This window comes from Aspergillus alliaceus (genome assembly GCF_009176365.1).
Source record: "Aspergillus alliaceus strain CBS 536.65 unplaced genomic scaffold BDW43scaffold_112, whole genome shotgun sequence".
Classification (NCBI taxonomy): Eukaryota; Fungi; Ascomycota; class Eurotiomycetes; order Eurotiales; family Aspergillaceae; genus Aspergillus; species Aspergillus alliaceus.
The window spans coordinates 22,963-45,279 of record NW_022474795.1 but is presented as its reverse complement, the minus strand read 5'-3'; the positions used below and the strand labels follow the sequence as shown (position 1 = coordinate 45,279).

Here is a 22,317-nt window from a genome sequence, read left to right as displayed (position 1 = left end):
ACCACAGCCAGAACATTTAGGTGGGGCGCGCCTAGGAGCCGATTCAGCAGGCAGAACCCTATCTGCCTGTATGGCTTCATCTGCCTGATTTCGGCACTCTATAAGAATTCGGGCTTCAGATACTGATGTACCTTCTTTAAAAGTAATCTGTTTAGTAGAGCACTTTTGCTTTTTAGTCTGCCTTTCATTTTCAGCCTGACTTTGCTTAAGTTAATGCTTTAATATTGTTATATTATAGAAAGCTTGTTCAGCGCCTTTTATTATTTGATTTAGGCGAGCTTTAATAGGCGAATCAGGACTGTAATACCGATTTTTAAGCAGTTTTTTAAAGCTAGATTCTGACTTCTCTAGCTACTTGACTGTATGAGATATTTTAGGCGCTAAGCTGCCCTGGCTGCTGGGTCTACTACCCGGAGGTATAGAAGTCTTAAGCTGAACTGTCAGCTGAGATAGAACGCACTCAGGAGATAGAGGAACTAGGCCAGTAGCTCTAAAAGCACTATAAATATTACTGCTGGTAAAGGTCTCTATATAGGCCTCAGGATATATATTCAGAAAATTAAGTTTATTAATATGATTAAGTCCGCAGTATATTTTAGATTAAACTAGATCTCTATACACGTGTTTTAAAGATAAGAAAACAGTAATATCAAGCAGTTAAAGCTTATAAGAAGCATACACAGGCATATAGATTAGTATAATATCATTTTCTGTATAGATCAGATTAAATTAAGGTATTAGATAACTATTATAACTATCTAGAATAAGTAAACAGTATTTTCTCACAGATCAGCCAGTAGTAAAAGATATAAAATAATTCTATAGCCAATATAGGCCAATATTATTGCTTATCCAGCCATTAAAACTAATCTTAATTCTCTAATTAGAAGAAATCTTATTATCCTTATACCAAGCCTCCATATGTATCTTGCCTTTAAAAATAATACAGGGAGGTAGAGCCCATCTATTAGAACATATACATTCTATGGCAGTAACCCATTTCTGGTTCCCTGGCTGCAATAAAAATGGCTTGCCTGGTATATCAGACCTAGTAATAACTTTAGCTGTAGCTACTAGGCCCATTGCAAATCCTGTTTTATCAAAATTGTAGATATCACTTAAAGCTATACTGTATTTCTGAATAGCCTCATTAACCTGCTTAAACCAAGCTCCTAGAATCTTAGGATCTTCTACTTTAGCACGTTGATAGTTGTAGCGATGTGTAAAGCAGGCTTTAAGCTCAGGTGTACGCCTTGTAAAGTTGTATATCCATTTCTCCCCTACAGTAGTAGGGGGAGAAGTAGTATCGTGCTTTGACAGCAGGATATTGGCCATTTCTTGTACGTGTGCAGGCCGGGGAGGCATTCCACGTTTATCTAGTGATATAATCCATTCTTTAAGCAATTTCTCTTCACTAGTAGTCAATTTATGACCATTTGCGCGTAAATCTGATCGAAATGTATATCCTGCTAGGCGCCTCCGAAGTGTTGTACGGGGTATATTAAAAATGCGAGCTGCTTCACCAATAGTAGCGATTTCATTTTTTTTAATAGCTGATATAGCTAATAAGACCCTGCCTTCCTGTTCCGCCTGAGATTTTGATGATCTAGGCATTTTTGGTGGTATGGCTGGTGGATGAATAGCTTCAAAAAAAACAGACGCGTAGAATTCATACGCGTGTGGCCGCTCGGTTGCGGTGGCCGCTCGTTTACCGATTACGTTATACAAATCCTGTAGACTGTATAGATAAGTCAGTATTCTATTAGAGTATTTCCTATAACCATGCTACAGACATCAATTGGGACACACCTCCTTCTCTTGCGGATGACAACTCTATCAGATTATTTTTCTTGGCGGAAGACGATATAGACGTGAACCTTGCCGGGTTGGGGAGACACAGCCGCAGTGCTCTTTATCGGGCTATAGAGCAAAGGGATCAGTGTACTATTGCTCTATTACTCCAACGCTGGGAACTTAACTCAAAAGTATATAATCACATGGGCTGGACGCCGCTATGCGATGCGGCATCCAAGGGGGATCTGCAAATAGTTGAGCTGCTTCTCACTCGTGCAGACTTGGAAGTCAACACGCCCAGGTGCCCGCCGCTTTTTTATGCTGCCCAGCGCGGACATTTGAATATTGTGGAATGATTGATTAAGGTCAAAGGAATTGAGATTCTGTGACTTATTGCCCCTCCAGGCTTCTGCAAAGTTTGAGCATAGGGAGGGACAACGCCAAGATTTTGAGAACAGAAAAAGCCAAATTTAAGGCAAAACATTCACGGTGTCTATGAAGCAGAAACCATAATTCGATATATACTATTTGTGTCAATAGTCGGTACATATATTTGTGCTACTCAGTAAATTCATGTCTGTTTCCGTTTCCCTCTTACAGCATCAATGCTATATGCTGCGCCCAGATAGAGCAATGCGCACTAGGAATATGTAAAAAAAAAAAGAAAAACAGTCACATATTAGTCAGGATTATTAAATCAAAATCAAACCTTAGAATAATGAACAGCGTTGTTAGTATATATAGCACAGATTAATGGCGTCTCTCTTATTACATACTGTGTACAAGCCCTGGAAAGTAAATGCGAAACAAGAGTTGTTTGTCAAGAACAAGAAAATGCAAAAGAAAGATTTCAAGACATGAGAGTTCCTGAATAAAAGATTCTGCAAGTGATGTGCAACTGCTGTATTTTACTCTTACACCCTGGATTAATATTCTGATCTTGTCTCTGAACCGCGTCATGCTCCTGTCTTGTAGAAACAATCAGTACTTACTAATTGTTTGTTGTACTTCCTTTTTCAAGCCCTTTCTGTCAATATCGGCAATCTATTGAGATGTTGCTGATTCTATTTTCTATGTGAAGCATAAAAGTAGGTGAGGTCACTGGTCTTATATACCTTCTGTGGAAAGTATCTGGTCCTCAGGCCTCCTCCACTCGCATCCAGAAAGGCCTAGATAGTAGCAGAAAAAAAGATATCCTAGGCCTCAGGTGCGGCGTTAGTAGGATTTTGCTGGCCCCCAGAGCTACAAGCAGTGTCCCTGGGGTCTCATGTACACTCCTTAGCGGCCTCAGTGTTGGTCAAAACGGTTAACAAACGGGTTCTCCTGGGAGCGACAGGTTCATAACCAGACCTGACCCACTTAGATCGGTTATCATCAGGCCCGCATGAAAGGACGCGCTGAACGGACTTTGAACAAGCTTACACAGTACAAAACTGTTGCCATTGGTGAGAAACAATTTGGTGGAGCTGAGGTTCCTATTTACTCTCATTGTCCCTTCAACATGTTCCGGTATCATTACTTTCACTGGCGATCCATCACTATGGTCGCGTTTATTATGGTTAGTAACACATCCCATCTGCACTACTGTAGACAGTATGTGTTTATTGATCCTTTTCTGCCTATGTCTATGTTGCGATTTCGCTCTTGCCAAGATTTTAAGTGTCTGTCAAGTTTGTTTCTGAACTTCTTGACCGGCTCAGTCTTCTGCCTGGCGCCTAGTACACTCGTCATTTACGGATAAAACTCGCCGACGTACCGGACATGGTATCCCAATTCGTACAAATACCAGTTATTTAAGAAAAATATGTCTCGGTAAACTTGCTATATTAGGAGCCGAGAAAAACCCTCCACTCCAGAACTTTGCCGTGGTTTGGGTTGTGGCTGCCATATTCCTACTCATATCAGTGTTTCTCGATGCTTATTTTACAGATCTAGGATAGACAAGGCAAAGCTGTGTTACTGCCCACTCTGTAATAAAAACTGGAATTACTTAGGTAGCTCTACATATCATATTTCCTCTGCCAGGTGGAGATTTCCTATTCAAGATGCCGCTGCTTTAATGAGGGTGCTCAGAGTCAGACTCACTGAGTAAACTTCAGTCTAGACCCAGACTTACTGACTAGCTCGGGGACCATCATGTGATACACTAGCAAGGTCTGGTTTAAATCCCTGAGCACCTAGCGATGTCGATTGGGTGCTCAGGGATTGCTTAGTGATTACTCAGAGACTGATTAGAGGGCTTTTATTCAGATACAGTAGGATATTAATCATATCCAAGAAACGTGAAGGATTGGCATTTTAGTCCAAAAAAAAAAGAGAAGAAAAAGAGAAAAAGAAAAAGAGAGAAAAATCTGGCTTGTATCTAGAAGTAGTAGTATAGTATATACTTGAGCTTTTGCTATAATCCCAATATCCACTATTCAAAGGGAAAATTATTTGCAACATGGCGTGCCCCTTACCCAATGTTCTTTCTACTCAAGTCTTCTCACCGTGGCCTCCTTGTGGGTTAAATACCATGCTTACGAAGTATTATATCAGCTTGCTTAATCTATATCTCTTCTAAGGGAGGCCCATTTTATACTTTAAAAAATAGTAAAGACCCTTGGCCGTGTATAGTCAAGAACACGCAGCAAGCTGACCTTATAAAGTGTTAAGATTCTTAGCTTTGAGGCTTCCGAATCCAGAAATCCAAAAAAGGAAAAAAAAAAAAAGGTTAAGAAGAATCTAAATGAGACGTTTTTGAGTATAGCAAATATAAAAGCTGCTATGGGGAAGGCCAAGGAAGAAGAGCGCTTTTTAGAGCAAAAAGACGTGGATGGACAAGCTAAAAAAGCTACAGAAGAAGCTTTGGATTGTAAAATTAGTAAAATGACATTTGAATTCTCTATATATGAGGGTAATAATTGAAAATTGAGATTTTTGTGCGTCTTGACAATTTCCTCGGAGGTGGCCGGCTTCTAGAGTCGTGATCTTAGATAACGAAAGCTTCGGTTATAAATTGACAGCCGGCAGTAGCCACGGTAAGTGTGCTAGGCTGCTACAGTTTGTATACGTGCTCACAGCGTTACAGATGAACGAATCGTATTAGAAAGCGATAGCACGTCAGAGGAAGATGACAACACCTTCGATATCACACCCGCCCTTTGCACTCGAGACAGGCAGCAACCGGGTTACGATGCCGTATATTTTAAAACGCCACCTGCACCATCCAGTCGCTCAGCCAACAAGCCTGGAGATGGTGATAACGACAATGATAATAGTATATCTCCGCGTTATGCCCAGCGACAAAGGCCCACCCACTGCGAACCGAATCTGCGCTGTATCTATCTTCTCATCCTCAAGACATTACCTCCGTTCTGATCGCCAGCCTGGAAGCTCGCCATATGGGAGGACAAAAGGTACTCGAATCCATCGTCCTTGATCCTGCCAAACCAATCAAGGAGCTCCATCTCCTCCAAGTCATCTCTTCTCTTCCTCTCTCCAACAAACGCCTCCATGTCGCATTCCCTCAGACGAACATGGCTCTCATGGTGTAAGAATCGCGCTCCCGGCGAGTTGCCAACAAGCGACTCGCAGAGTGCCTCAGTTGCCTCATCCATCTTCAGCAAGTCAATGTGACCTCTCCAGCCCGCGATGTCTGGCTTAATCTTGTGCATCTCACTGCGCTGAGCCAGCCACTGCATCACTGGCGTCACCGCATCACGCGGAGGCTCCGGGCCGCCTGCAACGAAGCGGTGGATGGACACGGGGATGTTAAAATCGGCATTTGCCTGCTCGAGAATGCGCTCGCCCGCCCATTTGCTGGCGACATACCCGTTGCTTCCGTCAGTGGCCGGTTGGTTCTGAGCAACCGAGGCTCCGATCGGGGCGTAAGCGGTCGTGGGCACGACGCCAGAGGATGAAATGAAGTGGATGGGAACACGGCGGCCTGCTGCCAACTTGACGAGTTCTCTGATTGGCTGCACGTTCGTCTGGCGGAGGGCGTGGTAATTGTCCCAGAATGAGCGGACGGCGCCGAGATGGATGATCACATCAGCTGTAAATGAGAGGTCCTCAAACTCAGGCTGGCTGAGACCCAGCATTGGGTCGGACAGATCGCCATGGTGGACTGAGACCTTGGGCGAAGACACCACGGGCTTGTCACGGACAGCCACACAGTGAATTTCGGTGATGTTAGGGTCATTTTCAAGCCGCTCAAGGAGATGACGGCCGAGGAACCCGGTGGCACCGGTGAGCACGACGACCTTGGGTTGATTCCGGGGTGCGGTATAGGGTTCAACGGGAGTTGGTATTGCCACAAACGGCACAGCCGTCTCTCGTTCCCAATCAATGGTTTCGACACCGACGCTCTCTTCGATCTTGCAGGCCATCTCGCCAAGGGTGCTGCTATTCATGAGCTCGAAGACAGACAAGACGACACTGAGCTCTTCGCGGATGCGAGTTTGTAGGCGGACGATTAGGAGGGAGTTACCACCAACCGAGAAGAATGTGGTAGCAGGCGTGATGGAGATGTTAGTTACGTGCGTAGACAGCACATCTTGCCACAAGCGGAATAACTGAGTCTCAGTATCGGTAAGTTCGCCGCTGAGGGTCGGAGTTGCAATATGTTCAGGGAGTGGAAGCGCTTTGACGGCCTTCCTGTCAACTTTGGAATGGTTGTTCAATGGCAAGTGTTCAATAGGAATAGCCATAGCGGGAACCATATATCGTGGAACCGGTAAGTCCTGAAGGACATTCTGGAGAAAAGCGTCCTTATCGGCAATGTCGCGTTTGGTGTCGAAGACGACGTGGGCAACCAAGAAGTCAGAGTCCTCGCCGTGAACAGTGACGATGGCTTCCAGGATGGCACCGTTGCCCGCGCGCACGATGTTGCTTTCGATGTCTCCAAGCTCAATTCGGAGACCACGGATCTTTACCTGAAGGTCGGAGGAGATACGGTGTCGGAAGACGAGTAATCCATCCTCGCGAAAATGTCCGTAGTCACCAGTGCGGTACATTTTGGACCATCCGTTTGCCACATAGGCCGCAGATGCGAAGGGGTTGGGGATGAATTGAGTGGAAGTCAAGGCAGCGTTGTTGGCATAGCCGGCAGCAACGCCCGCTCCACCAATGACGATCTCACCTGCTATGCCAATTGGCAAGGGCTTGAGATCTCTGTCGACGACATAAGCTGAATAGTTCGGGTACTGGGAGCCAATCGGAATATCACGATGCTCTCCTTGACGGTAGTCGATCTCATGGAAGCTTGATCCACAAGAAATTTCTGCTGGGCCATAGCTGTTGATTAGACGTACATCAGACAAATTCAAGGCCGCAAACTGCTTTGCGACGGTGTTTGTGAGTCTTTCACCACCAGCAATTGCGTACTTCCAGTCGGAACATTGTCGGAGTGTGTTCATCCCGTACTGAAGCCACATGAGATATTCGGACGGTGTTGCCTGTGAGTAAGTGATATGCTCATCTCGCATCACCTTGGTGATCTCTAGTGGATCGCCCCTCTGGTTCAGGGGGCACATGAAGACAGATCCGCCAGTTGCAAGACCGGTGAAAATCTGCTCCAGTGAAATGTCAAAGCTCAGCGTGCTCTGCTGCAGCGTGGTTTGTGGGGTTTCCATGCCGTACATTCTGATGGAACCCTCAATGTAGTTTCGTAGACCCTCATGCTTGACTGTGATACCTTTGGGAGTTCCAGTCGAACCGCTGGTGTAGATGATGACAGCGGCTTGCGCGCGCCGAGACAAATCTGGAACAATTGCAGATGCATAGGCGGGAACATTGCTGACATTGAGCGTAAGTGCATTGCCCACACACAAGCTGTTTGCGTTAGGGCTGGTGGTGGCATCAGTCAAAATCACACTTGGCTGGCAAGTTTCTACGATCGCCGCTAGGCGAGTTAGTGGGTTCGCGACGTCCATGGGAACATAGATGCAGCCAATTCGCCAGATAGCCAGTAGCGAGACAATCCAATCGACCTTTGGCTGTTGGAAGACGACAACCTTGGATCCTGGATCCACGCCGGCTTTTTGCAAGGTGGCTGCAATGGCTTGACTTCGGTTCATAAGTGCTCCGTAGGAGATTGAAGTACCATTGCCGTCTCTCACAGCCACTGCGTCTTTGTTTTGTCTTGCGACTTGTTCAACACGACTCGAAAGAGTGGCAGGCCATTGGGACAGCAAGTCAGGTCCTTTGCCCATATCGAGTGCTCGCTGGATTTGTGCTTGACTGTATAGCGAAGGCTCGCCTGTCCTCATGGTTGGTGCATCAACGAAGGCGTCCAGCAGGTGGATATACGACTCGAGCAGCAGGGTTGTGGCATGGCGATCATAGATCGTCGCCTGTGTCTCAAATATGATACCTGGACCTTGATCGTCTTCAACGACGGTGAGGTTGATATCGTAATTTGTCTCTCCGGCGTTGTTCTGCTGCATATTCATCTGGCAGTTGCCAAACCTTGAAATCTGCTTGACGCCAACTTTGTAGTCAAAGAAAGCTTGAAAGAACGGAGCATGAGTTGACGAACGCTCGACGTGATGGAACTCCTGGAGCATCATGTCGAAGGGCAGCTTGGAGTTGGCCAGCGCAGTGTATGCTTGATTCCTGGTTTCTGTGACCGAAGCAGCAAAAGTCTTTGCCTCGTCAGGCTGAAATCGCAGAGGGAGAAGATTAAGGAAGAGGCCAATTGTTCTAGTGATGTCGTCGTCGGTTCTGTTGGCATCAGCGATACCGATCGTGAGGTCAGCAACGTCAGCCAATCGGGCAAGGAGGATGCGGAAGACGGTGAGATAGACGTGGAAGTTTGTCGAACGACTCATTCTAGCAACAGCCTTGACCTTCTGCCCAACGACTGGGTTGACTCGCCTCGAGACTTCGTTGCTCTTGAAAGCAGAAATGGGTACACGCGAACTGCTTATGGCCATTGGAAGAAGTGGAAGCACAGCTGGTGAGTCATGAAAGACACCCTTCCAGTATTCAAGCTCAGAATCCATTTCACCGGCTTGGAGCGCCTTGCATTGGTTCACTGAGAAGGTGGGAAATTGCATTGGTGAAGGACCCAATGGTGCGCTATTGTATGCTTTTTCCAGATCAGACAGCAGCAGCTGCAAGCTGATGCCGTCCATGATGATATGGTGGTAAGCGACAAGCAGGTAGTGCGTCGTGGTATTGAGCGTAAGAAGGGTCATGCGGAGGAGATGAGGTTTACCCAAATCGAAGTCGTGTCTCTTATGGATCTCGTATTCTTGAGCTGCTTCATCGACATGGTTGATCGTTCGGTGCTCTAGCTTGACGTGATTCGTATCGGAGACGCTTTGGACTGCCATGTCAGGCTGCGAAGAGTCATTGACGAAAAAGGTTCTGAGAGACTCGTGTCTCATGGCGACGAGCTCAAGCGCTTGTGCAAGCTTATCGACTTTAAGGTTTCCATTCAATTGGTACTGGAAGGCGACGTTAGAAGCCGTACGATCCTCGAGGAAGAGATCGAGAAGCCAGAAGCGTGACTGTGACAGAGACATCGGCTCTGTCCTCAAGACTTTGAACTCACTAAGCCCCTTACTTTCTGCAATTTCTCCCCGGTCTGAGAATGACGACTTTCCGCTGACACTCGATGGCGGCGTCGCAGTTGATTCCGCCCTCGAGTGCGTGTCCGTGGTGGTGGCGGTGTCAGCAGAAAGGGCGTGCCGGAGGGCAGGGCGCGCCAAAGAAGCGTTCCTCTCCGTTTTGCTTGCGCTGGTAGCAACGAACGAGACCTCTTGGTGCCTGAGCGGGCACTTTGCAGGCTTTTTCTTCTCGGCCTTCGTAATTGATGGAGTTGCTGTATCACCGAGCATGGGAACGAGCTCCGCAGGTAACTTCTTAGAGGCTTGCTCCGCAAGGTCAGAGACAGATCCACCACCAAGAATTTTTAGAACAGGCATACCCGTTTGCAGCTCTTTCAAGAACCAGGAACGAACTTCGACAGCTACAAGAGAGTCGATGCCGATCTCCACAAGCGGGACATTCATATCCATTTCCTCGCCTGTCAGCTGCAGGACGATCTGCAACTTGGCCGCGAAGCAGGTCTTGATGATCGAGATAACTTGTTCCGCAGTTGTGGCTTCAATCAGTTGTTCGCGAACTGGTTGGACTGTTTGTTTGGAATCCGCAACGGCGTTCGTCTCCTGCGTGTCAATGAGATAGTGAGACAAGCGTGGGTACAGGATCCAAGGAGGAAGGTGCTTGCGATCCGCAGGAACTCGCTCAATACCGGTACTTATGACTGGCTCGAGGTTCATCTCCGGAATACCAGCGAATATTGTCTCGGCAAACATCTGGTGCAGGTCTGTTTCCGAAAGCGGCATGTATGAGTACTTTTCAAACGTTTCTTGGACGACTTGAGAAGCACGCTCAATGTAGCCAATACCAGCGACTCTGCCAATGTCGAAGGCACTCCCAGCTAAGCCGCGAGCTCGCCTTTGTCGGATCAGGCTAGTCATGTAGGAACAAGCAGCTGCATAGTTGCTTTGACCAAAAACGCCACCGACAGAGGTCGAAGAGAAGCATACGAAAAAGTCGAGTGGGGTGTCGTAGAAGATCTCATCAAGCCAATTAGTACCATCGATCTTTGGTCTCAAGACGTCGGTCATTTGCTGGTATGACATCTGCGAGAACAAAGTGTCATTCAAAACCATCGCAGCATTGGCGACGCCCATGATCGGCGGGTAGGATGCCTGAATGTCGTTGACGACCTGGATAACATTGGCTTTTATTGTTACGTCCATAGCGTAGACTGCGACTTTGGCACCGTAAACCCTGAAAGAATCAAGCCACTTTTGGTCCACACTAGGATGGTGGCTGGTCAACAGGATGTTTCGCGCACCGTTCCGAACCATCCATTCACACAGCGACTGACCAATTTGACCAGTCAGGCCGACCATGAGATAGGACTTGTTAGCCGAGAATAGGGGTGCCGCATCAATGGTGTCGACAATGACAGAAGCGGTGTCTTCGGCAGTCCAATCAACAAGGGTGGTAGGATGCAAAGTTGTCTTAACATCGGTAACCTGGCTCAGGGAAAGCTCTGTTGCTTTATGGCCAGCCACGTGCTGTCCCGCGGCTGTAGCAGCATTCTTCAGAAGGGAGATGAGCTTCTCCTGGTCTTGGAAGAGACCTGAGCTTGTCGCCCGCCAAAGATCTTTTGAGCCAGTGTACTGAACACCTGGCAGGGCTTGCTTGATAAGAGCAGATACTTCCTTGGACTCATCGTCAGTTGCTAGGTCCAAAACGTTGGTGACTCCAGTGGGCAAGAGGCGCTTGATTTTATGACCGTGCATCCAGGGGCTAAGTCTGAGCCAAGAAGGGTCGTCGTCCGCCCTAGAGGTACTGAAAATGGCTTCAAAGTTTCTGGCAGATGCTTGCCTCCTGAGAGCTTGCGCAAGGGAAGATCCGAGGGAACCAGTACCGGGCTCGTGAACAAGGACTTTGGCCCCTACAACAACTGTGGAGAGCATGCGGGCCGCCAGAAGTTCCGCCGCAATGACAGACAGAAGATCGGCTGGGTCTTCCCGTGTGTCTGTAGGAATGGTGACCACTGGGTAGGATTTATTCGAGTCCGAGGAAGAAAGGGCGATGACGGCGTTGGATGTCGAAATTTCAAGCCCAACACTGACGAACAAATAAAGTCCGGCAGTGATACCCAGTGCCGACAGAGTCGAAACGCACGTCTTCATGGCGGATTTGCCTTCCTTATCTTTGCTGAAGAATGGAACGTCCTTCAAGACCGGCAAACCGAAGCCTGTTTCACTAATGGAGATCACGTCCGACTTCAGGCTGGCGTGTTTAGCGACTGGGCGTCTTTGAGAGTTAATGCGATCATTCCTCGTCGGGTCAGGAAGCATGCGCGGTACGTAGAGGCTTCCATGCTGGAACATGAGCTCGGTCTCCTTAGTGTACAACAACTGTTGATCAAGGGGATCAGAAGCTTCCCACTGGCTCACGGTATGCAGACGCAGGGCCACCTCCATGATCAATGTAGAGACTCCATCCAGACCAGAAGCAACATCAAGATGTTGTACCGAGAGGTCAGGCATCTCATGGATAATACACCTTAGGAAGCCAACCATGGCCTGCTGATAGGGACGGTCGCGAGAATCGCGACCAACCCAGAGCAATGTCTGAGAATGCTCAGCATGATCTTGAGAGCATCTATCTTCTCAGGTGTCAGACTCTTGAAAATTGGGTCTTCGAGATCTGAGAGACAGATCACAGTTTGTCCGGGAACAGCAGAGCTTTGAGCGCTGATTAGGTCTGCGAAGGACTCAACTGATTGACAGCTCAGTCCGGCAATGTCGGCGATGTCCTCGGCGATCTTAGACACTTCCAGTGATTTGCCACCGATGATCGTGAGATGGGAGATTTGTGCGGCGTTGGATGAACGGTAGAGAGGCTTCCTCAGATAACTGACACGATTGTCCACGGCCTGTGCTGAGATGACCGAGAACGGCCAGGCCAGTCCATCACGATTGGGTGTGGTTGAATCAACTCCGCAGAAGCCGGATTGGCGAAGGACAGTATTCCAATCCTCAAGAGGCATGGTAGGAGCATAAGGACGCCCATCTTCGCAGCCAGCCCACCAACCTGAAATACCGCCGAACATTGAAGTGAACGCAGCAAGCTTGTTGTTGGTGATTTCGAGCAACATCAAGTATCCGCCAGGCTTGAGAAGACGGCGAACGTTTTTGAGTGTTTTCTCCATCGATTCGGTAGCGTGAAGGACGTTGGAAGCAATGATGAGATCATATGTGCCTTCCTGGAAGTCCTGAGACTCAGGTGTTCTCTCGGTATCAAAGCTCTTGAAGATCAGTTTATCCTTCCAGTCGCTAAACGCCTCAGCGGCTTTCTCAAAGTAGCCACTGGAGATGTCTGTGTAAGTGTAGGAGGAAAAGGTGTTACCGATGGTCTCGAGAACGAATTTGGTCGCGCCTCCTGTGCCGGCACCTACCTCAAAGACCTTGGCCCTTGGATAGACGTGCGTGAACTGGGAGACCATTCTGCCCAAGGACTCGTTGTAAACCTGAAAGCCAAGGCCATATTTGTAAAACTCGTCCAGCAAGCCGTCCTTCATCATATGTTCAATCATCGTTGACTGACGTCGAACGGCAGATGGAAGAGTCTCGCCCACGGTTCTCACCAGGCGGCAATCCACGGAGTCAGCATGCGCTTCGAAGAGAGCATCGATCTGTGTTTGGGTGTCATTCCGCCACTCTGACTGGATATAGGGATGCTTTCCGGCATCAACGAGAGACAAGGTCCAATTAATCGAATCCCGCAGGCGTTGAAAATGCCACTCAGACTTTGTCCAGTCTGCCTCAGTAAGTTCGTAGATCCACTTTCTGTAGTAGAAGAAGGCAAATCTTTCACGAACAGTGCCAAGCTCCATGTCATTCGTTGATGGTTTCAGTTCGCCAAGGGCCAGTTGCCCATCTGGAGCTGCGACGCCGAGCTTGTTGTATGAGAAAACAGTGCGATCGTCGGAAACCGTGGCCATCGAGACGGGCACAACAGCAGCGCCTTGGACCTGGATCATAGCGTGTTGCTCGTCGGCGCTGAGTATGTCTAGATTGCCACGAATCGAGTCGACAGTGTTCGCCTCAGGGGCAAGGAGTTGAGCTCGCACCGGAAGCTGGACTGAGTGCAAAGGTAGCGTAGCACAGAGTTCTGGATTCACACGGATACACTCGAAGAACGTTGGGACGTGCAAAGACCACAAGCGTCCATCACCAGGCGCCGAGTATGCCAAGATAGCACTCTGGAAAGCCACGTCAAGCAGCGCGGGGTGAACCATTAACCTTTCAGATTCATCACCGTAGTCGAAGCTAGATATCAGAGCAGTAGCCTGATTGAGCTTGCGCTTCAAGTTTGCCATAGTGCGGAAAGAGTCAGAGTATTCATACCCAATGGTTGAGAGGGAAGTATAGAATCTCTCCGAGTCGGTCTCGGTCATATTCGAGTCATCCAGCTGGATTGGTGGCAGGACCGACATCGAAGGCTCACTGAAGATCACGTTTATTGTACTGCTGGTGTTGACTTCAAGGTCTCGCGCCGACTTGATAGCAGCGGAGTAAACGGAGAATTTCGCTGCCCGAGTTTTCAGATTCGATTTGCTTGGGGTAATATCCGTTAGAGTTACCAGAGTCTTAGCAGCAGGATCGGATTCGCCTCCAAAGGTGATGGCTTTTCCGATGACCAGATCTCGCAATTCAATCAATTTGATAGGCCTGTTTCCAATGATATACTTGGCTGCCTCAAAGGCCATGCTGGCGTAGCCAGCTGCTGGAAATACCGGCTCACCCTGCAGCTTGTGGCCCGTCAGCCAAGGTACCTCTGAGATCTTAAGCACATTCGACCAGCGACGCTCGAGCTCAGTATTGTCAATATATGGTACACCGAGCAGCTCGTGGAATGGGTCCGATCGACTTCTCATCCTACGTGCGATGTGAGACTCCTGCCAGTGGGTCTTTTGGTCCCAGTGGTAGGAAGGCAGACCAGTGGCGAGCTTGGCCTGCGGAGCGTCAAGGAAAATTCGCTCAAAGGCAGCGAAGTTAACAGCCTCAGGGCCGAATTGGGTCCACATATAGCCCAGACCGTCGGCGAATGCTTCAACGTCGTTGAGACCTCTGTACATAACACCGGTGTAGGGAAGGCTGAGGCCAGTTTCAGCAATGTTCTGCTGTGTTGGGCCCTTGAGAGCAGCGTGAGGCCCAATCTCGATGGCAAGAGTCGGCTTCTCAGCTCGAGCTGCTGCCGTCACAGCTTCATAGAAGGAGACTCTGTGTACCATGTTGTCACGCCAGTATAAATCTTGAAGTAGGGTAGTCGGCTCCATGACCTCACCACCTGTCACACTGGAGTACCAGGTCACAGAGGTATCGCGGTTTCGGTTAACTTCAACTTTGCACGCACGCAAAGCCTTGACGTAGGCATCGCTGTAAGCTAGCATATGGTGTGAGTGGTAAGCGGTGTCGATCTTAAGTAGACGTGCGAACTTCTTTTCCTCTTTGAAGACAGCCTTGACCTCAACGATAGCATCTGCATCGCCCGACAAGGTAACGCTTGCTGGGGAGTTGTGTGCAGCGACCGCGACACGTCCAACAAAGGCGTCAAGCTCAATCACTTCAGTGGCATCTTCAAGAGATATTCCAACAGCAAGCATAGCGCCTTTGTGTCCGCTCGATCCGCCTGCAAGCTTCGCGTAAAAGCCACGGTAGTAGGCAATTCGAATAGCATCCCGGGCATTGATGAAGTTTGCAGCATATGCCGCACCAATCTCACCAGAGGAGTGGCCCACCACAGAACTTGGCATAATCCCGGCGCTGCGCAAGAGGTCGACGAGCACAACTTGGACTGCTGTACACAGCGGCTGTGAGAAAGCGGCTTCGGTGATACAAGACGACTTGGCATCAAGGAGTAATTGATCAGCAATTTTCCAGGTCAGTCGGTCTGTAGCTGGCAAGGTTGCAAGGGCACCATCAAGCTCCTGCAATCGGCGGCGAACAAATTCGGAGGAACGTACTAGTTCAGCACCCATGGCTGGCCATTGCGCGCCCTGACTAGTGAAAACACCAAGGACCTTTAGAGGGGTTGAACTCGATCGGACGCCAATATTCGCGTCCGACCTATCCTCGTACTCTTTGAGTCTGAGCTTGATCTTCCGGATCAAGCTTTCGACGTCAGGAGCCGAGAATGCGATTTTATGCAAGAAAGTAGTACAACGCTGCTGGAGCGTCCAGGCAAGATCCCGTATGTTGACTGGGTTGGTTTTTAGATAGTCCAAGTGTGCCTACAGACTGGAAACGAGCGAGGTGTTTGACGCTGCGGAGAAGACAAAAGAAGTAGTCGGTATAACCAGGGTGCTCCTAGCGTTGTCAACCTGTGCTTGGTAGCTCTCAAGATGGCGTGAGAATTGGCGCCGCCGAAACCAAAACTATTCACACTTGCCCTTCACACAGCATCTTTAGGCAGGACAGGCCATGGCATTGCATGAGTTAGAACCTGCAGGCCCTGAATGAAAGGTTCAATGCTCGGGTTAAGGCGATTGAACAGCAGATTAGGGGGAATGACGCCAGCTTAAAGGGATAGTGACGCTTTGAGTAGACTGGCTATTCCAGCAGCACCCCCCGTGTGACCAATGACGGTCTTGATTGACCCAACATACAAAGGATCACTGTCAAGTCCTCCAAAGGTGGAGTGGATTGCGGCTGCTTCCTTAGGGCCTCCTACCTTGGTACCGGTGCCATGTGCCTCAAAAAACTGGGGTCTGTCGGCGGGATTTGCAAGGTCAAGACCAGCTTGAGCATAGGTGCGGCGGATAAGTGCAGCTTGCGCCTCCGAGCTTGGTACAGTGATTCCCTGTGTGCAGCCATCTTGGTTGATGCCAGTCTCACGGATGATACATTCAATGTGGTCGCCATCAGCAAGAGCATTGATCAGCTTCTTAAGAACAACAGTCGCGATACCGTCGCCGCGAGCATAGCCGTCAGCATCAGCATCCCACATGCGGGATCTGCCTGTGGGCAACAGCATGTGCATGTTACTCTCGGCCACATATATTTCTAGAATCCGTTAGCTTGATCGCTCGGTGTGCAGAATTAGCTTACCAGGGCCCAGAAGCAGAGTACTGCCACATGCAATAGCAACTCTCAAGTTGTAGTGCTTGAACAGTATTATACACAGCGATCATACTCGAAGAGCATGCTGTGTCAATAGTCATAGACAGTCCACGCCAATTGAAAAAGTAAGAGATTCGGTTTGAAAGAATTGCGCGCGATGTGCCAGTCGCAAAGTATGTTGGTAGACTGTTGGCATCTCTGAGAAGGCTGGTTTCATGGTCCCCTCCCATAACACCAACATAGACGGCAGTGTCAGAGCCACGTAAAGACTGGATGGTGTGGCTGCCAGCTTCAAGGGCCTTGTAGACAGTTTCCAGCAAGAGGCGCTGCTGAGGATCAATAGACTCAGTCTCACCTGCACTAATGTTAAAGAAGTTGGCATCAAACTTGGTAAGATTCTCCTCCAGGGTGTAGGAGTGTAGAACATTGGACATGCCATGGTGATCCCTGTCTCTGTAGTACCGGCCTCGCACATCAAAACGTTCTTTAGGTATCTCCGTCAAGATATCACGTGGACTTTCCAGCAGCTGCCAGAGAGCAGCAGGAGAATTGGCAGCACCGGGGAAACGGCAACCGTTGCCGACAATAGCGATGGGCTCAGATCGTTGATAATCCATATTGTACAGAGATGAATGATATAATATGTGAAATACAGGGAATAACAAGTTCAACGATGTTGGAACCGAATGCGAGGACCCAAGTAGCTACCACATCCTTCTTAAAGTGTATACAAATTTTATGGAGCGAGCGATAACATGGAGCAAGATACTGTTTTTTTAGAAAAGCGATTCCTTTATTTTCACTGGCTGTTAAACATCCGAAGCGGCAAGACTTGACAGCCTCAAGTTGTGCCATCCCTATGATGGATTCTTTTCCCAATAGGTAAAGGATCTCGATCGGTTAGAATACATGGCTTAGGTGTTAATAAGTCGAAGGATCTGGCATGACTTGCTAGATCCTTCGACCAACAGAATAAAATGACTGAAACAAAGAAAAAAGAAACAAGCAAACATGAAAAAACTTGGTCTGATCAAGTTAAAAGGAATTAAAAACTAACACACATGTCTTGTTAGGTGCCAACAAGAGCGAACGTGATTCCCGAACGATTGGCCCTCAAGTAGAAGATACAGCACGGCCCTACAGAGCGTGATATGGTTACATTGCAGCACAAGTTTGAGCTTGAGCACAAGTAGACCTCAAAAAGATCCGTTCTGATCTGTAGCCGGATCCACCCCGATCAGTTGAAAGTGGCAATTGTATACCTAATATAATGTGCTGTAAATAACAATGGTTAAAGGTACATTTATAAAATACAATACAAACTATGAAACAAGGCGGAAAAAATACAAAACTACTTTAGTAGATCCTCAGAAAGGTCTGTGCGGTCTTGCGTGGGCCGAAACTGTTCATGCGGTCATGAGAGTCAATGCAAGCTAATTGGAAATCAGTGCGACGGCCCGACAGAGTGGAAGCCAATTAGCTCTATAGGAGATCTTACTTCTTTCCCCACCTATGCGGCCAGGGTCATGCCAAGGCAGTGAGAGGCAAACGCCAAACAGGTCATTAATCCTTCGCCCAGAAAACAAGGCTTATCATGCCAGTGTTCAGAAATATCCGTTTCCTTCGTTTCCTTGTGCTCACCACTAATAGAAAGAGATTAATCCTTAAAACGGCTTCATTTATGGCGAAATTTCGCAAACAATAAATAGGAAAAGTAAAGACATTTCTGAGCAACTTCCGGTCTGCTATTTTCTTTGGATCGTTTCATAGCACGGAGCAACACAAGCGTGGCAGCTAGAGTTGGCCGCTGGATCCCGGTCACTCGGAAAAGAGTTGTGCTCCAATGTTACATTCTATCCCTGTATGAGTGATGTATAATGACTGTGCCGCAATCAATAGAACAATATTTGGCTGGTCTAAGTGTGGATCTGAATTAAAGCAGGGGGCCTGAATTAAAGCAGGAGGCAAAAAGCAGTAGCCCTTTGTCCTGGGTTGTTTCGCCGACTAAAAGCCTCCAACATGGAACAATTACTGGCCAACAATGATGCTCTTGCTCGGAGGGGTACCTCTTGTCAACCCCTGATCAGATGCACCCCTAACGCAAAAGCGCCTGGAGCAAGTACATTTCAATGTTCAGACTTAAATGCACACCATCTATGGAACAAATAGCCAAGAAAGGAGAGAACTTATTGTATTTCTAGAGACTGGAAATTAAGTCACTGGCACCAATGAGTATCTTTCCCTTCCGAAGCATGCTTATTAGAGCAATCGCAGTCCCCGGTAAGCATGAGTAATCTACCTGGGCAGTGGCATAGTTACGGTCTAAAATCTGACAATATACGAGGTATACAGGGTATTTATGGCTTGTTAATTTGTACCCCGCACCGCACTTGACCGTAGCCTTATATGTTGGATTGGTTTGACCGCGGCATGGTATGGAGTCGAGAGGTTGATCCGCAGTGGCCAGACCAATGATCAACACGGGGGAGCTGGCCGTCATAGGCCCGTGGAGACAGGAAGGAGAAATCTCTTTTTCGTTCACAATCTACACCCACACAAGCCGCAAGAAAAAAGGAGAAAAACTGGTCCATGTTGGGGTCCAAATTGGTCGGAAGGGAGCCATACATTTCCTGGGTCGAGTTAGGCATCCCGGTTCCTGAGACAGGGGTTGGGAAGAGTGATTGGCCCTCGAGTAGAAGATGCAGCACGGCCCTACGGAGCGTGACATGGTTACGTTACAGCATAAGTTTGAGCTTGAGCACAAGTAGACCTCAAAAAGATCCGTTCTGATCTATAGCCGGATCCGCCCTGATCAGCCTTGGGGGGGAATCCGGATCCAATGCTTCGATCCTCGGGCCGGTTCTATAAATCGTGGGCTTAGCTCGGGGGCCAATTTCAAATGTTTGCTATTGGGCCACATGCTGCTAAGCCTAATTAGGAAGTCTCCACACCACCCAAACCCACTGAATAGATTACAGATTCCATACAATGAATATACCTATAGACCCGTAGACAGTACGGTCAGTACCTTCTCTATATCTACCTAAGTCTTAATATTTATAAAAGATACTAAAGAAAATTTTTATATTTTATACCAAATACTTAAGAATATTAATAATTTATTATTCTTTTCTAATTTTCAAGTTTCTTTCTTCTTACTTCATTGCTTTATAACAGTATTTACATAGTCACATGGATCAAAAATACAAATATACTTTGTAGGCTTAGCACGGTCCAATAGTCAAATTGGGTGGCCCCCGAGCCAAGCCCTTAATTTAAAACTCTCCAATTCCATTAGTCTAGGGCTTTGAATACTCCAATTCACCATCATCCCGCTTTAAACGCTTTAGAACTCGCCCTGAAGTACGCCTCTGAGTGTCAGTTTCATCTTGCAGATTTGAATTATCAGGGAGCGGGATTTCATCCTCAAGGTCCTCTCCATCCTCGTCCCTGAGTTCAATCAGAGGTGCATCCCTGATATCTCTGAGAGGTCTCTTACCAAGCGCAGCCCTGCTCGGGCCCTGCGATAGTTGAGCCTTAGCTGAGTAATCTCCCTCAGTATCACTGATTAGATCAAAACCCCCAGAGCCAGTAGCAGGAACAGAAAGAACATCCCGTGCAAGGCTCGCAAATCATGCCAGATCGTTCGACTTATTAACACCCATATTTAGACCAGCATCTGCGCCACCACTTAGTAGCGGTGTTAATAGGCCGAGGGATCTAGCAAGTCATGCCAGATCATTCGACTTATTAACACCTATATTTAGACCAACATCCCTGTCACCAACACCCATTGAACGATCCACCCCCTCATGGAGCCGAACCGCGATCCTGCGTTGCTACCCGTAGAGGCATTGGGCCTTGGCTGATAATGTATACGATAGTAGATAAATTACCATTCACATACCGACTATTCTGTCACATGGCTCCGCTCATGACACCTGCTTTTGAACCAAGCAAATGGAAAGCAGTTCAACCAGACCAACCCCGGCAAAACGAGCCTCATGCGATCGCTGTCATCTTCAGAAAATCAGATGCCCTCGACCGGATTCGGATGATTTGAGCAGCTGTGCCCGATGCCGATATCTGGGGATACAATGTGTCTATAGCGCGCCATTACCAAGGGGACGGCCAAGCGGAAGCAGGAAGTCGACCAGCAAGAGCTATAGAACGCCGAAGGAGGTACCTCTTCTGCCCCGGCCCTCGCAAACTACCCCGGAACCAATAGACAACCAGGAAACGATATCTGACGAGCTCCGATCAGTACTGGTGTCTCAAGATTGTGGCTATCCAGCAGGGACCTGGTTTGAGTCGGATCCATGGTCCTTGTTAGGGACTGCAGCTGACAGGGGATCATTCATTGATCTTACCATGGAAACAACATCAACATACACCTCAAGCGCCTCATCTGCTGAGCTATCCCACGATGACATTTTCACAGATTCAATGCAGCAGCTGGCAGCGCTAAGTTGCAGCCTCTATACGCTTCACACCACGTGTCGCAACGAGATCGCCAGCCTGGAGCTCCAGCCCCAGCTCGTCTCTCATACAAACGCCTTCAATTCCTTGGCGACTTTACTGAGAGTCCTACCGAGCCTTGACGAATACGAGATATACACGGAAGCCTGTCTCGCATCAAAGAGCTTGCTCCTGGTCATGTATCGGCTTCGGCTCTTCGACTCCCCGAATGATGAGGTTTTACCGGCTGCCCTGCAGCATCTTCTCTCTGCGTGTTATGTCCAACTCCTCCACGTGCATACGATTCTGGTCAGGCTTATGTCATATGAGACGTCGAACTCACCGGATTTTCATCAAGGCAACCCCTTCTCCTTCGCCCGACTTCGCCTGGTGGTCATCTACAACCTTGTCAAGCATCTGCTAGAAGACGTGCGGCGTGGCTATGGTGCATATAGTCTGACAGTGGCACGGTCGGGCTCTCAGCCAACTACCTATACAGGATCCCACGAAATCAGTCAGGCTGAACACAAGCTATGGAACGACCTCCAGGGGTTGCAAATCTGTCTTTCTCCAAGATTACAGACGCCTTCGGCTCATGAATCTGCCGAGTAGCTGATAATGACTTTCTGTTGAACTTTATGGCGAACTAACGTATTCGGTGAGCGAGCCGCCACTTTCTCTCCGACAGCGCACCCTACATTGATTTGAGACCATTATTTCTCACCAACAACAATAAATACATTCAATAAATTAAGTACTGGTACGATAAGGGCATTGAGGCCTTCTATGCCCGAGAGTATTACATTCACTGCATCCAAATTAGCGCCGCACAAGCGTTAGGGAGACTAGAAGCTCAGGCTCGGCCAGAGCAGCAGTAAATAAGCTTCCTATATTATGATTTTAAAACTGTAAAATAATTAATATTAAAAGGCTGTAAAAGATATAATAAATATAGTAGATTTTTTCTATATTATTACATATATGTACCATCTAATATTTTTAATTAGTTTATTTAAAAATTCAAAAATAAACATTTGAATTTAAAAATCAATTTATGTAATTTAGATTTAATTTTTAATTTAATAAATTTAATAGATAATATAATTTTTATTAGTACTAAATATTTTTATATAGTTTTAAAGATTCTATAAAGAGTATTTCTTAATATAAATTAGGGTATAACAGGCTGTACCCGAGAGTAACTATATCCAGAGTTATAGTATACTACAGTATTTCAAATGTTCGACAGAAGAAAATATATATATACTATCCATATATTTCTTTTTCTTCAAGATTATTATAAATAGTATATTTGCTATTTTTTTTCCTAGGTACTCGCAAGATTAATCCATGTGTCTTTTGGAAGTGTAATCAATATGAGTTCCCAATTCTTGTAGATCCTTCGACCTATTAACACCACTAC

At 47.5% G+C, this 22,317-nt stretch overlaps 4 protein-coding genes across 4 annotated transcripts; 1 reads left to right on the top strand and 3 right to left on the bottom strand.

Moving 5' to 3' along the window:
• Positions 1 to 4,628: 4,628 nt before the first annotated feature.
• On the bottom strand, positions 4,629 to 12,423 carry BDW43DRAFT_28865 (uncharacterized protein). The gene has a single exon (XM_032043306.1). The coding sequence runs from the start codon at positions 11,889 to 11,891 to the stop codon at positions 5,118 to 5,120; it is 6,774 nt and encodes a 2,257-aa protein (XP_031893786.1). The 5' UTR covers positions 11,892 to 12,423; the 3' UTR covers positions 4,629 to 5,117.
• Positions 12,424 to 15,894: 3,471 nt separating this feature from the next.
• BDW43DRAFT_317299 (beta-ketoacyl [acyl carrier protein] synthase domain-containing protein) lies at positions 15,895 to 17,053 on the bottom strand (the record flags this gene model as incomplete). Its single annotated transcript, XM_032048509.1, has 3 exons — positions 15,895 to 16,379; positions 16,425 to 16,444; positions 16,497 to 17,053. 3 exons carry the CDS (start codon positions 17,051 to 17,053, stop codon positions 15,895 to 15,897), a joined length of 1,062 nt encoding a protein of 353 aa, XP_031893785.1.
• A 1,491-nt stretch (positions 17,054 to 18,544) lies between these two features.
• Positions 18,545 to 19,204, bottom strand: BDW43DRAFT_295346 (uncharacterized protein). The gene has a single exon (XM_032044050.1). It carries the CDS (start codon positions 18,934 to 18,936, stop codon positions 18,634 to 18,636), a length of 303 nt encoding a protein of 100 aa, XP_031893784.1. The 5' UTR covers positions 18,937 to 19,204; the 3' UTR covers positions 18,545 to 18,633.
• Positions 19,205 to 19,653: 449 nt separating this feature from the next.
• Positions 19,654 to 21,801, top strand: BDW43DRAFT_295344 (Zn(II)2Cys6 transcription factor domain-containing protein). The gene has a single exon (XM_032044049.1). It carries the CDS (start codon positions 20,397 to 20,399, stop codon positions 21,504 to 21,506), a length of 1,110 nt encoding a protein of 369 aa, XP_031893783.1. The 5' UTR covers positions 19,654 to 20,396; the 3' UTR covers positions 21,507 to 21,801.
• The last annotated feature ends 516 nt before the right edge of the window (positions 21,802 to 22,317 follow it).